The 12,960-nt window shown below is 46.0% G+C and overlaps 1 protein-coding gene across 3 annotated transcripts in view; it reads right to left on the bottom strand.

The window, feature by feature from the left end:
* LOC125635193 (dedicator of cytokinesis protein 2-like) overlaps positions 1-12,960 on the bottom strand; it is a 344,043-nt gene that overhangs the window by 171,562 nt on the left and 159,521 nt on the right. For all 3 annotated transcript variants that reach the window (XR_012668261.1, XM_048846557.2, XM_075128207.1), the window contains exon 23: positions 10,684-10,795. Coding sequence is in view for 2 of the 3 variants with exons in the window: in XM_048846557.2 (XP_048702514.2) it covers positions 10,684-10,795 (112 nt within the window). In the remaining variant the exon portion in view is untranslated. The remainder of the gene's footprint in view (positions 1-10,683; positions 10,796-12,960) is intronic.

The following is a 12,960-nucleotide window of genomic DNA, read 5'->3' as shown; positions in this document are numbered from 1 at the left end:
TAAATTTGTGACTGAACTCCTTGGGGGAGAATTGTATGTCTCGTGTTTTGTTTTACCTGCATTCTGACATATATTTCATGTTATAGGAATCTCGGATTATGACCCAGAACATTTTCATTTTAAGAACACTTTCACAGCAGATTTGACAATACACAAAGAAGGTCCCAATGTGAGATTTCTAAAAATAGCTACAGCATTTGACCTAAGGTTTAAGAATCTGAAGTGCCATCCAAAATCTGAGAGGGACGAGATGTGGAACATGCTTTCGGAAGTCTTAAAAGAGTAAAACTCCGATGGGGAAACTACAGAACCCGAACCAGCAAAAAAGAAAATCAACCTTCTGGTGGCATCTGACTCGGATGATGAAAATGAACATGTGTTGGTCCGCTCTGCTTTGGATCATTATTGAGCAGAACCCGTCATCAGCATGGACGCATGTCCTCTGGAATGGTGGTTGAAGTATGAAGGCACATATGAATCTTTAGCGGATCTGGCATGTAAATATCTTGCGATGCCGGCTAAAACAGTGCCATGCAAACACCTGTTCTCACTTTCAGGTGACATTGTAAACAAGAAGCAGGCAGCATTATCTCCTGCAAATTGTAACCAAACTTATTTGTCTGAGCTACTGGCTGAAGTAGGACTGAGTGGACTTGTAGGTTTTACATTGTTTTATTTTTGAATGCAGTTATATTTTGTACATAATTCTACATTTGTAAGTTCAATGTTCTTGATAAAGAGATTGCACTACAGTACTTGTATTAGGTGAATTGAAAAATACTATTTCTTTTGTTTTTTACAGTGCAAATATTTGCAATTAAAAATAAATATAAAGTGAACACTATACACTTTGTATTCTGAGTTGTAATTGAATAATGTAGCGGAAGTCAACATACTTAGATCTGCTTACCGCGGGGTCCACACTATGCTGTGTCAACGGGAGACGCTCTCCCGTTGACTCCCCTTGTGCTACTCATTCAGGTGGAGTACAGGAGTCGACAGGAGAATGATCTGCAGTCGATTTAGTGGGTCGTCACTAGACCCACTAAATCGACCGCTGATGCATCGATCACGATGCATCAATCCCCAGTAAGTGTAGACAAGCCTTAAGAAACTAAAACTGAAGGGAAAGAAAAATGAAACTTTTTTTTTTTAAATAACTGGCTAAGTAAAGTCTAATCAAACTATCTAAGAGCTAATAAGCTAAAACTACAATGTAAATGATTTTCTCTTCTAGAGATTTTCGAAGAGGCAGCACGGCCACTGAGCTGCGTCTGCAGCCGAGGACGTAGAGAAGGAACGGAGGAGTTCGGGTCATGCGCGCGCTACAAGAGACACCAACAACACCGCGAGACAGCTGCTGCACGCGCACACCCCGACCGAGCACTGCTACCTAAAATCTCTGATCTCTGGCGCAGGGACACACCGACACCTAAAGTGGAGCACCCACACGGACACTACTCGAAGAAGAATCTTAAATTTCATGAAACAAGGAACAGCTGCATCATCCCTCAAATTATTTATTTTTATTAGATTGGTTTATATAGCACTATTTAACTCCTGCATGAAAACCAAAACAAACGCACTATATGGTCAAGTAACAACAACAACAAACAATTCTCAAAGACTTCCAGAAGTGGAAAAGGCCAAATGCAAACAAGAGCAGGTTTTGCATTTTTTATCTCTGTACACTTTGGAATCTGCTCTCCCCTTGGTTTGGAGAAAGTGAATAAGGAAGTGTTATTTACTCCTTCCCATAACAAAAGAACCTTGGTCAACCAATGAAATTAACAGGGAGCAGGTTTAAAACAAAGATAAGGAAGTATTTCTTCAGACAACACACAGACAATCTGTGGAACTTGTTGCCAGGGGATGTTGAGAAGGCTGAAAGTATAATTGGGTTAAAAAAAGAAGTTAGATAGGTTCATGGAGGATAGGTTCATCAATGGCTATTAGCCAAGATGGTTAGGGATGCAACCCCATACTCCAGATGTCCCAAACCTCCTTCCTTAGAGGTTTTTAAGGTCAGGCTTGACAAAGCCCTGGCTGGGATGATTTAACTGGGAATTGGTCCTGCTTCGAGCAGGGGGTTGGACTAGATGACCTTCTGGGGTCCCTTCCAACCCTTATATTCTATGATTCTATGATTCTATGACTGCTAGAAGCTTATTTTGATCAGTATCCCAACAAGTGATTTATGTGCTTGACTGGCCTGGTCTACACTTATAAAGTTTTACTGGCATAATTATGTTGGTAAGAGGAGTGATTTTGGGGTCTGTGTACACTACACAGCTTTTAGAAACACGGCCGTGTTGCTAAAAGACAGGCAGTGTAAATGCTGTTTGTCGGCACTTTTGCTGACAAAATATTTGCACCCCCTACGAGTGAGGTTCGCGTTGTTGACAGGAGAGCGGCTTTTTTAAGCATCTGTGAATGATAAAAGTTTTGTCGTTCAGTTGGCAGTGTAGACAAAGCTTTTGATGACATAGTTATGCCAGTAAAATTTCTTGTGTAGACACTATTATACTGGTATAAAGTACTTCACCAGATTAGAATAAACCTTACTCGTATAAGCACTTTTATACTCGGATAACTACGTCTACACCAGGGTAGTTTTGCTGGAAAACTTTTAAGTGTAGACAAGACCTAAAATGGGATGAGACAGTTTCAACACTGGGGAAAGAGGAGGAGGCCCTTTTGCCTTACAATTTATACTTAAGATATATTAAAAGACAATGACAGAGCTAATAGCCTTAATGGCTCTAGTCTGCTCTCCTGGGGAAGCACCCAAATCAGTCTGAACACAGTGGGTCAGACTGAGGCTTTGCCTACACTACAAATGCTTTGCCAGTACAGCTATACCATAAAAGCAACACTGGCAGAGCCCATAGGCACCGACTCCGTGGGTGCTCCAGCCCCGGAGCACCCACAGGGAAAAATTAGTGGGTTCTCTGCACCCACCAGCAGCCAAGCTCCCCGCCTCACCTCCACCTCTGCCTGCTCCCAGCGCACCGCGTCTCTGCTCCTCCCTCCCTCCCAGCTGCCGCCAAACAGCTGTAGCAAGCTCAGAACTGCTGCCGAGCCATTCGGTCCCTAGTCTGTAGCGGTGCATGGGTTTTTTCAATATCTTCATTAAAGATCATATTGAACAAAACTGGCCCCAGACTGACCTGGAGGATGGCGTGGTTTGCACGCCAGATCTGGAGGATGGCATGGATTGCACTCTCAGCAAGTTTGCAGATGACGCTAAACTAGGAGGAGAGGTAGATACACTGGAGGGTAGGGATAGGATACAGAGGGACCTAGACAAACTAGAGGATTGGGCCAAAAGAAATCTGATGAGATTCAACAAGGACAAGTGCAGAGTCCTGCACTTAGGACGGAAGAATCCCATGCACCGCTACAGACTAGGGACCGAATGGCTAGGCAGCAGTTCTGCAGAAAAGGACCTAGGGGTGACAGTGGACGAGAAGCTGGATATGAGTCAGCAGTGTGCCCTTGTTGCCAAGAAGGCCAATGGCATTTTGGGCTGTATAAGTAGGGGCATTGCCAGCAGATCGAGGGATGTGATCATTCCCCTCTATTCGACATTGGTGAGGCCTCATCTGGAGTATTGTGTCCAGTTTTGGGCCCCACACTACAAGAAGGATGTGGAAAAATTGGAAAGAGTCCAGCGGAGGGCAACAAAAATGTTTAGGGGACTGGAACACATGACTTATGAGGAGAGGCTGAGGGAACTGGGATTGTTTAGTCTGTGGAAGAGAAGAATGAGGGGGGATTTGATAGCTGCTTTCACCTACCTGAAAGGGGGTTCCAAAGAGAATGGCTCTAGACTGTTCTCAGTGGTAGCAGATGACAGAACGAGGAGTAATGGTCTCAAGTTAGAGTGGGGGAGGTTTAGGCTGAATATTAGGAAAACCTTTTTCACTAGAAAAAAGAAAAGGAGTACTTGTGGCACCTTAGAGACTAACCAATTTATTTGAGCATGAGCTTTCATGAGCTACAGCTCACTTCATCGGATGCATACCGTGGAAACTGCAGTAGACATCATATACACACAGAGACCATGAAACAATACCCCCCCACCCCACTCTCCTGCTGGTAATAGCTTATCTAAAGTGATCATCAAGTTGGGCCATTTCCAGCAGTGGGGTGGGAGGGGGTATTGTTTCATGGTCTCTGTGTGTATATAATGTCTACTGCAGTTTCCACGGTATGCATCCGATGAAGTGAGCTGTAGCTCACGAAAGCTCATGCTCAAATAAATTGGTTAGTCTCTAAAGTGCCACAAGTACTCCTTTTCTTTTTGCAAAGACAGACTAACATGGCTGTCTTTTTCACTAGGAGGGTGGTAAAGCACTGGAACGCGTTATCTAGGAATGTGGTGGAATCTCCTTCCTTTGAGGTTTTTAAGGTCAGGTTTGACAAAGCCCGGGTTAACAATCTCAAATGCTGCCAAGGGGCAACCTGTGCATACCAATAGTGGGGGGGCAGAGTGAGGGCAGATGGCTTCAGCAGTGTTACTGAGTACAAGCCAAGCAGCAAATCGGGGGTGGGGGTGGGGGAAGAGACCCTGCATGCCCCGCAAATGTCCCCCACAAGAGATCTAATGAGATAAGAATTTATGTCTGCTCTCTGTCCACTGGGTGCAGGAGATTATCCACCACTAAAACTGTTTCCATCCCAAGTCCTGGCCTAAACCAGACTTTGGCAGATCTAGGATTCTGTCTTCAATTCATTGTGTCTATGGAAGGAAGAGTTGAGTTTTACCCTTGGATATGCAGTAGAGAGAGCTGTACCCGTTTTCCTCCCACTGGGAGTAAACTGCTCTGGGCTGACTGCCAAGAAGGTCCCTTGCCACACTTTGTCTCTTTCTCTCTTATTTTGGAGAGAACGCAGGGTGGGGAGTACTGCCCTGTCTCAACACTTCCTGCATAATATCAAAGCCAGAGCTGACTCAGACAAGAAATGGATTCTGTTTTCTTCTCTCTAATTAATCTTCACAAAGTGTAAATGAGTCGGTTTCATTTTTTCTTTTCAGCTCCCTTCGTCAGATAATGTTCTGCCCTATGATGTTAATTACATGGGGAGTTGGGAGAATGCTGACACCCACTACGGTTAAAAATAACGGATCAGCATTCAGCAATACAGGTTGGGAGCTATAATCCCTGCGGGGGTGCTCCCTGCTTGGACAGGGATGGAGCATGCTGGGACCTGCATTCTCTGCAGGGAGGCTCCTCCACTTGGAGTGGGACACAGCACTGCAGACGGGGATCTGCAGTTTCTGGCCTGCACTTTAGCTGCCCTTGCTTTATTGTCACTATCATTACTTATTATTGGTATTACTGTAGCGCCCCAAAGCCCCAGTCATGGCCCAGGGTCCCACTGGGCCAGGCCCTGTGCAAACACAGACCAAAAATGTGGCCCCTGCCCCAAAGACCTTACATATCTAAGTATAAGACAAGAGATAACAGACCACAGACAAGCAGGGCTGGAAGGGACCTCAAAGTCATCATGTCCAGCCCACAGTGCTGTGGCAGGGCCAAGTAAACTCAGACAATCCCTGACAGAGGTTTGTCCAACCTGTTTTTTAAAAACTCCAGTGATGGGGATTCCACAACCTACCTTGAACGCCCATTGCAGAACTTAACTATCCTTATAGTTAGAAAGCTTTTCCTTACATCTAACCTAAATCTCCCTTGCTGCAGAGTAAGCCCATTGCTTCTTGCCCTGCCTTCGGTGGACAAGGAGAAAAACTGATCCCTGTCCTCTCTATAACGCCCTTAACAGACTGTGATCTAGTCCCCCTCAGTCGTCTTTTCTCCAGACTAAATATGCCCAGTTTTTTTAACCTTTTCTCACAGGTCAGGTTTTCTAAACCTTTTATCATTTGTGTTAGAATCATAGAATCACAGAAGATCAGGGTTGGAAGACACCTCAGGAGGTTCTAGTCCTACCCCTAGCTCAAAGCAGGACCAACCCCAACTAAATCATCCCAGCCAGGGCTTTGTCCAGCCAGGCCTTAACAACCTCTAAGGAAGGAGATTCCACCACTTCCCTAGGGAACCCATTCCACTGCTTCACCACCCTCCTAGTGAAATAGTGTTTCCTAATATCCAACCTAAACCTCCCCCACTGCAACTTGAGACCATTACTCCTCGTTCTGTCATCTGCTACCACTGAGAAGAGTCTAGATTCATCCTCTTTGGAACCCCCTTTCAGGGAGTTGAAGGCTGCTATCAAATCCCCCCTCATTCTTCTCTTCTGCAGACTAAATAACCCCAGTTCCCTCAGCCTCTCCTTCTAAGTCATGTGCCCCAGCCCCCTAATCCTTTTCGTTGCCCTTCACTGGACTTGCTCCAATTTGTCCACATCCTTTCTGTAGTGCCGGACACAAAACTGAACACAGTACTCCAGATGAGGCCTCACTAGTGCCGAATAGAGGGGAATAATCACTTCCCTTGACACTTCTTGGCAACAAGGGCACACTGTTGACTCATATCCAGCTTTTCGTCCACTGTAATCCCCAGGTCCTTTTCTGCAGAACTGCTGCTGTTGCTTTCCTCTGGACTCTCTTCAATTTGTCCACATCTTTCCTAGAGTGTGGCACCCAGAGCTGGACACAGTACTGCAGCTGAGGCCTCACCAGTGCCCAGTATAGAGGGACAATTACTTCCTGTGTCCTACACACAACACTCCTGTAAATATACCCTAAATGATACTAGCCTTTTTCATACCTGCATCACATTGCTGACTCATATTCATGATCCGTTATAACCCCTAGATCCTTTTCAGCAGTATGACCACCTAGCCAGTTATTTCCAGTCACTTCCCATTTTGTAGTGGTGCAATTGATTTTTCCTTCCTACTTGTAGTACTTTGCACTTATCTTTACTGAATTTCATCTTGTTGAATTTAGACCAATTCTCCAATTTGTCATAGTCATTTTTAATTAAAATCCTGTCCTCCAAAGTGTTTGCAACCCCTCCCATCTTGGTATCATCTACAAATTTTAGAAGCATACTCTCCACTCCTTTATCCAAGTCATTAATGAAAATATTGAATAGTACCAGACCCAGGACTGACCCCTGCATGACCCCATGACATACGTCCTCCCAGTTTGATAGAAACCATTGATAACTTCTCTTTTAGTATAGTGTTTCAACCAGTTTTGCACCCATTTTATGGTAATTTCATCTAGACCGCATTTCTCTAGTTTACTTATGAGAATGGTACATGGGACTGTGTCAGAAGCCTTACTAAAATCAGGATATATCACATCTAATACTTCCCCCCATCCACTAGGCCAGTAACCCTGTCAAAGAGGGACGCAGACTGACAGATGAGGGAGTACATAAGAACAGCCATACTGTATCAGACCAATGATCCATCCAGCCCATTATCCTGTCTTCTGACAGTGGCCAATGTCGGGTGCTTCAGAGGGAATGAACAGAACAGGTAATCATCAAGTGATCCATCCCCTGTCGCCCATTCCCAGCTTCTGGCAAACAGAGGCTAGGGACACCATCCCTGTCCTTCCTGGCTAATACCCAGTCTTATTACTCCATGTCTAGTTGGCAGCCGGTATCAAGTGGAGTGCCCCAAGGGTCGGTCCTGGGGCCGGTTTTGTTCAATATCTTCATAAATGATCTGGAGGATGGTGTGGATTGCACTCTCAGCAAATTTGCGGATGATACTAAACTGGGAGGAGTGGTAGATACGCTGGAGGGGAGGGATAGGATACAGAAGGACCTAGACAAATTGGAGGATTGGGCCAAAAGAAATCTGATGAGGTTCAATAAGGATAAGTGCAGGGTCCTGCACTTAGGACGGAAGAACCCAATGCACAGCTACAGACTAGGGACCGAATGGCTAGGCAGCAGTTCTGCGGAAAAGGACCTAGGGGTTACAGTGGATGAGAAGCTGGATATGAGTCAGCAGTGTGCCCTTGTTGCCAAGAAGGCCAATGGCATTTTGGGATGTATAAGTAGGGGCATAGCGAGCAGATCGAGGGACGTGATCGTTCCCCTCTATTCGACATTGGTGAGGCCTCATCTGGAGTACTGTGTCCAGTTTTGGGCCCCACACTTCAAGAAAGATGTGGATAAATTGGAGAGAGTCCAGCGAAGGGCAACAAAAATGATTAGGGGTCTGGAACACATGAGTTATGAGGAGAGGCTGAGGGAGCTGGGATTGTTTAGCCTGCAGAAGAGAAGAATGAGGGGGGATTTGATAGCTGCTTTCAACTACCTGAAAGGGGGTTCCAAAGAGGATGGCTCTAGACTGTTCTCAGTGGTATCAGATGACAGAACGAGGAGTAATGGTCTCAAGCTGCAGTGGGGGAGGTTTAGATTGGATATTAGGAAAAACTTTTTCACTAAGAGGGTGGTGAAACACTGGAATGCGTTACCTAGGGAGGTGGTAGAATCTCCTTCCTTAGAGGTTTTTAAGGTCAGGCTTGACAAAGCCCTGGCTGGGATGATTTAACTGGGAATTGGTCCTGCTTCGAGCAGGGGGTTGGACTAGATGACCTTCTGGGGTCCCTTCCAACCCTTATATTCTATGATTCTATGATTAATCTCTCCTCATATAGAAGCCGTTCCATACCCCTAATAATTTTTGTTGCCCTTTTCTGAACCTTTTCCAATTCCAATATATCTTTTTTTGAGATGGGGTGACCACATCTGCATGCAGTATTCAAGGTTTTGGGTGTACCATGGATTTATATAGAGGCAATATGATATTTTGTGTCTTATTATCTATCCCTTTCCTAATGATTCCCAACGTTCTGTTTGCTTTTTTGACTGCCGCTGCACACTGAGTGGATGTTTTCCAGGTGTGAAAGTAAGTTAGAGGACTTACCGGTACGCCGGAGTCCTGCGCAGGGGGCGTAGCCTTGACCGGAAGAGGCGTGGCTTTAACAGGAAGAGGCAGGGCCTTAATTCCCCAGGCCCTTTAAATCTTGATTTAAAGGGCCAGGGCTCCAGCTACAGTAGTGGCGGCTGGGAGCCCTGGGCCCTTTAAATCACCCCCGAGCTACCAGCTGCAGAGGCGGCTGGGAACCCCGGGGCTCGGGGGCAATTTAAAGAGCCCAGGGCTCCAGCTGCCGCTACCGCAGCAGAGCCCCAGGCCCTTTAAATCACTGAGGAGCCCTGGGGGCTCCTGGCTGCCACCGCTACCCGGGGGCTCTGGGCTCTGGCAGAGCTTTAAAGGGCCTGGGGCTCCACTGTGGTAGCAGCTGCTGGAGCCCCGAGCCCTTTAAATCCCCCCTGAGCCCTGGTGCCCGAGCCCTGGGCTAGTGGTGGCCAGGCTCCATCGGGGATTTAAAGGGCCGGAGCGGTAGCGGTGGCTGGAGCTCCGGGACCCTTTAAATCCCCGCCAGAGCCCTGCCACCGCTACCCCAGGGCTCGGGCAGCAGGGCTCAAGCGGAGATTTAAAGGGCTTGGTGCTCCAGCAGCTGCTATTGCCCCGGCCCTTTAAATCCACTCCGGAGCCCCCGCCGTTGCTACCCTAGGGCTTTGGCAGGAGGGCTCAGGGAGGGATTTAAAGGGCTTGAGGCTCCGGCAGCCGCTACCGCCCCAGCCCTTTAAATCCCTGCCAGAGCCCCGCTGCCGCTACCCCAGGGCTTTGGCAGCAGGGCTCAAGCGGAGATTTAAAGGGCCGGGGTGGTAGCGGTGGCTGGAGCTCCGGGGCCCTTTAAATTCCCACCGCAGCCCTGCCACCGCTGCCCCAGGGCTTTAAATTGCCGTCTGGGAAAGCCGGTCCCAGTACAGCGCACCGGCTCTTACCGGTACGCCGTTCCGGGGCGTACCAGCTTACTTTTACCTCTGATGTTTTCAGAGAACTATCCACAATGACTCCAAGATCTCTTTCCTGACTTGTAACAGCTAATTTAGATCCCATCACTTGTCTCATTGTACAAGGAAACAATGAGATAAAGTTGGTCAGCATGATAGGCTGCAGTCTCAGCACACCAGCAGCCAAACCATTGTCAAGTTTTTTGTAGGTATCACGGCAAAGAAGAATGTTAAGGAAGGATTTCAAGAAGGATAATAAGGTAGCTTTGAAGCTGTTTATGGAGAGCTTCTCCCAATCATGAGGGGAAGCACAAGAGAGAGCACAAAGGGGCTTGTTTGAAAACGTAACAGCTGGATGATGGAGGCTGGCACCACTGGCCAATCCAAAGTGGGAGTCAACACCTCAATAGTACATGAGAGATAACAGGTATGGTGGGGATAGGCTAGGAAGGGTCTTGAAATTTAAGACCAGAAGCTTTCGTTTAGTGTGACAGAGAAGGGGTAGCCAATGGAGGCGCTGTGTAACTCCCTCCCTCTCTACTAGACATGGCATTGTGCCGACAGGGAGGGATTCCGATGCAGTAATACTTAATGGCACCAATTCTGCTCGATGCAGGTCCCCTCACTCCATCTAACCACGTGTAACAGTGTGGCAAATTCTAGCACCCTGCAGAAACGCACAGGAATTGCTAGACTGGATCTGCTCAGTGGCCAGTCTAGTTCTGTATGATGTCTGACAGAGGGCAGCAACAGATGCTTCAGAGAATGAGGCACACACATGAATGCACACACACAAACACACTCCCATATACCTGCCCTCTCCAGAACCGTGCTGGGGTTTCAGCTGTAGGGACAAAAAGGGCCAGGTCTCCCCTGGCCTCCTCACCTGGGACAGCAGGGTTGTACCCTCCAGGGTGGATTTCATCAGCAGATTGACAGTCAGGAAGAATTGCTGCAAAGATGCCTGGAATTCTGCTTTTTCTTTCCCTTCGTAGAGTCTGAGGCAAAACAAACAGAATAAATATCAGGCCCCTCTTCCTCCCTTGTTCACTGAAGTGACCTTTTTAGTTGATGACATAAGAAAGGATATATCCAAGGAGGCAATAATTCTTCCTACATGGCCTATTCAGACTTCATAAGAACACAGGAATGGCCATACTGGACAGACCAATGGTCCATCTAACCCTTGACAAGGTCCCTCACCAAAGGCTCTTACGCAAAGTTAGCTGCCATGGGATAAGAAGGAAGGTCCTATCATGGATTGGTAACTGGTTAAAAGATAGGAAACAAAGGGTAGGTATAAAGGGTCAGTTTTCAGAATGGAGAGAGGTAAATAGTGGTGTCCCCAAGAGGTCTGTTCTGGAACCAGTCCTATTCAACATATTTATCAATGATCTGGAAAAAGGGGTAAACAGTGAGGTGGCAAAATTTGCAGATGATACAAAATTACTAAAGATAGTTAAGACCGAGGCAGACTGCAAAGAGCTATAAAAGGATCTCTCAAAACTGGTTTCAGAGTAGCAGCCGTGTTAGTCTGTATCCGCAAAAAGAAAAGGAGTACTTGTGGCACCTTAGAGACTAACAAATTTATTTGAGCATAGGCTTTGATGGGCTACAGCCCACTTCATCGGACGCATAGAATGGAACATATAGTAAGAAGATAAATATATATATATATATATATATATATATATATATATATATATATATATATACAGAGAAGGTGGAAGTTGCCGTACAAACTGTAAGAGGCTAATGAATTAAAATGAGCTGTTATCAGCAGGAGAAAAAAACTTTTGTAGTGATAATCAAGATGGCCCATTTAGACAGTTGACAAGAAGATGTGAGGATACTTAACATGGGGAAATAGATTCAATATGTGTAATGACCCAGCCCCTCCCAGTCTCCATTCAAAGCCAAGTTAATGGTATCTAGTTTGCATATTAATTCAAGCTCAGCAGTTTCTCGTTGGAGTCTGTTTTTGAAGCTTTTCTGTTGCAAAATTGCCACCCTTAAGTCTTTTACTGAGTGGTCAGAGAGGTTGAAGTGTTTTTGAATGTTATGATTCCCGATGTCAGATTTGTGTCCACTTATTCTTTTGAGTAGAGACTGTCTGGTTTGGCTAATGTACATGGCAGAGGGGCATTGCTGGCACAGGATGGCATATATCACATTGGTAGATGTGTAGGTAACCAAGCCCCTGATGGGCGTGGTTGATGTGATTAGGTCCTATGATGGTGTCACTTGAATAAATATGTTGACAGAGTTGACATCGGGCTTTGTTGCAAGGATAGGTTCCTGGGTTAGTGTTTTTGTTGTGTGGTGTGTGGTTGCTGGAGAGTATTTGCTTCAGGCTGGGGGGCTGTGTGTAAGAATGCTTCAAAGAGATATTGGAGTCATTGTGGATAGTTCTCTGAAAACATTCACTCAATGTGAAGTGGCAGTCAAAAAAGCAAACAGAATGTTGGGAATAATTAAAAAAGGAATAGATAATAGGACAGAAAATATCATGTTGCCTCTATATAGATCCATAGTACGCCCACATCTTGAATACTGTGTGCAGATGTGGTCGCCCCGTCTCAAAAAAGATATATTGGAATTGGAAAAGGTTCAGAAAAGGGCAACAAAAATTATTAGGGGTATGGAATGGCTTCTATATGAGGAGAAATTAATAAGAATGGGACTTTTCAGCTTGGAAAAGAGACGGCTAAGGGGAGATATGACATAAAATCATGACTCGTGTAGAGAAAGTAGATAAGGAAGTGTTGTTTACTACTTCTCATAACACAAGAACTAGGGGTCACCAAATGAAATTAATAGGCAGAATGTTTAAAACACACAAAAGGAAGTATTTCTTCACAGAACCCACAGTCAACCTGTGGAACTCCTTGCCAGAGGATGTTGTAAAGGCCAAGGGTATAACAGGGGTCAAAAAAGAACTAGATAAGTTCATGGAGGATAGGTCCATCAATAGCTATTAGCCAGGATGGGCAGGAATGGCGTCCATAGCCTCTGTCTGCCAGAAGCTGGGAATGGGCGACAGGGGATGGATCACTTGGTGATGCCCTGTTCTGTTCATTCTCTCTGGGGTACCTGGCACTGGCCACTGTCGGAAGACAGGATACTGGGCTAGATGGACCTTTGGTCTGACCCAGTAGGGCCA

Source organism: Caretta caretta, chromosome 4 (assembly GCF_965140235.1).
Source record: "Caretta caretta isolate rCarCar2 chromosome 4, rCarCar1.hap1, whole genome shotgun sequence".
In the NCBI taxonomy this organism is placed as follows: domain Eukaryota; kingdom Metazoa; phylum Chordata; order Testudines; family Cheloniidae; genus Caretta; species Caretta caretta.
This window is presented reverse-complemented; position numbering and strand designations above follow the sequence as displayed.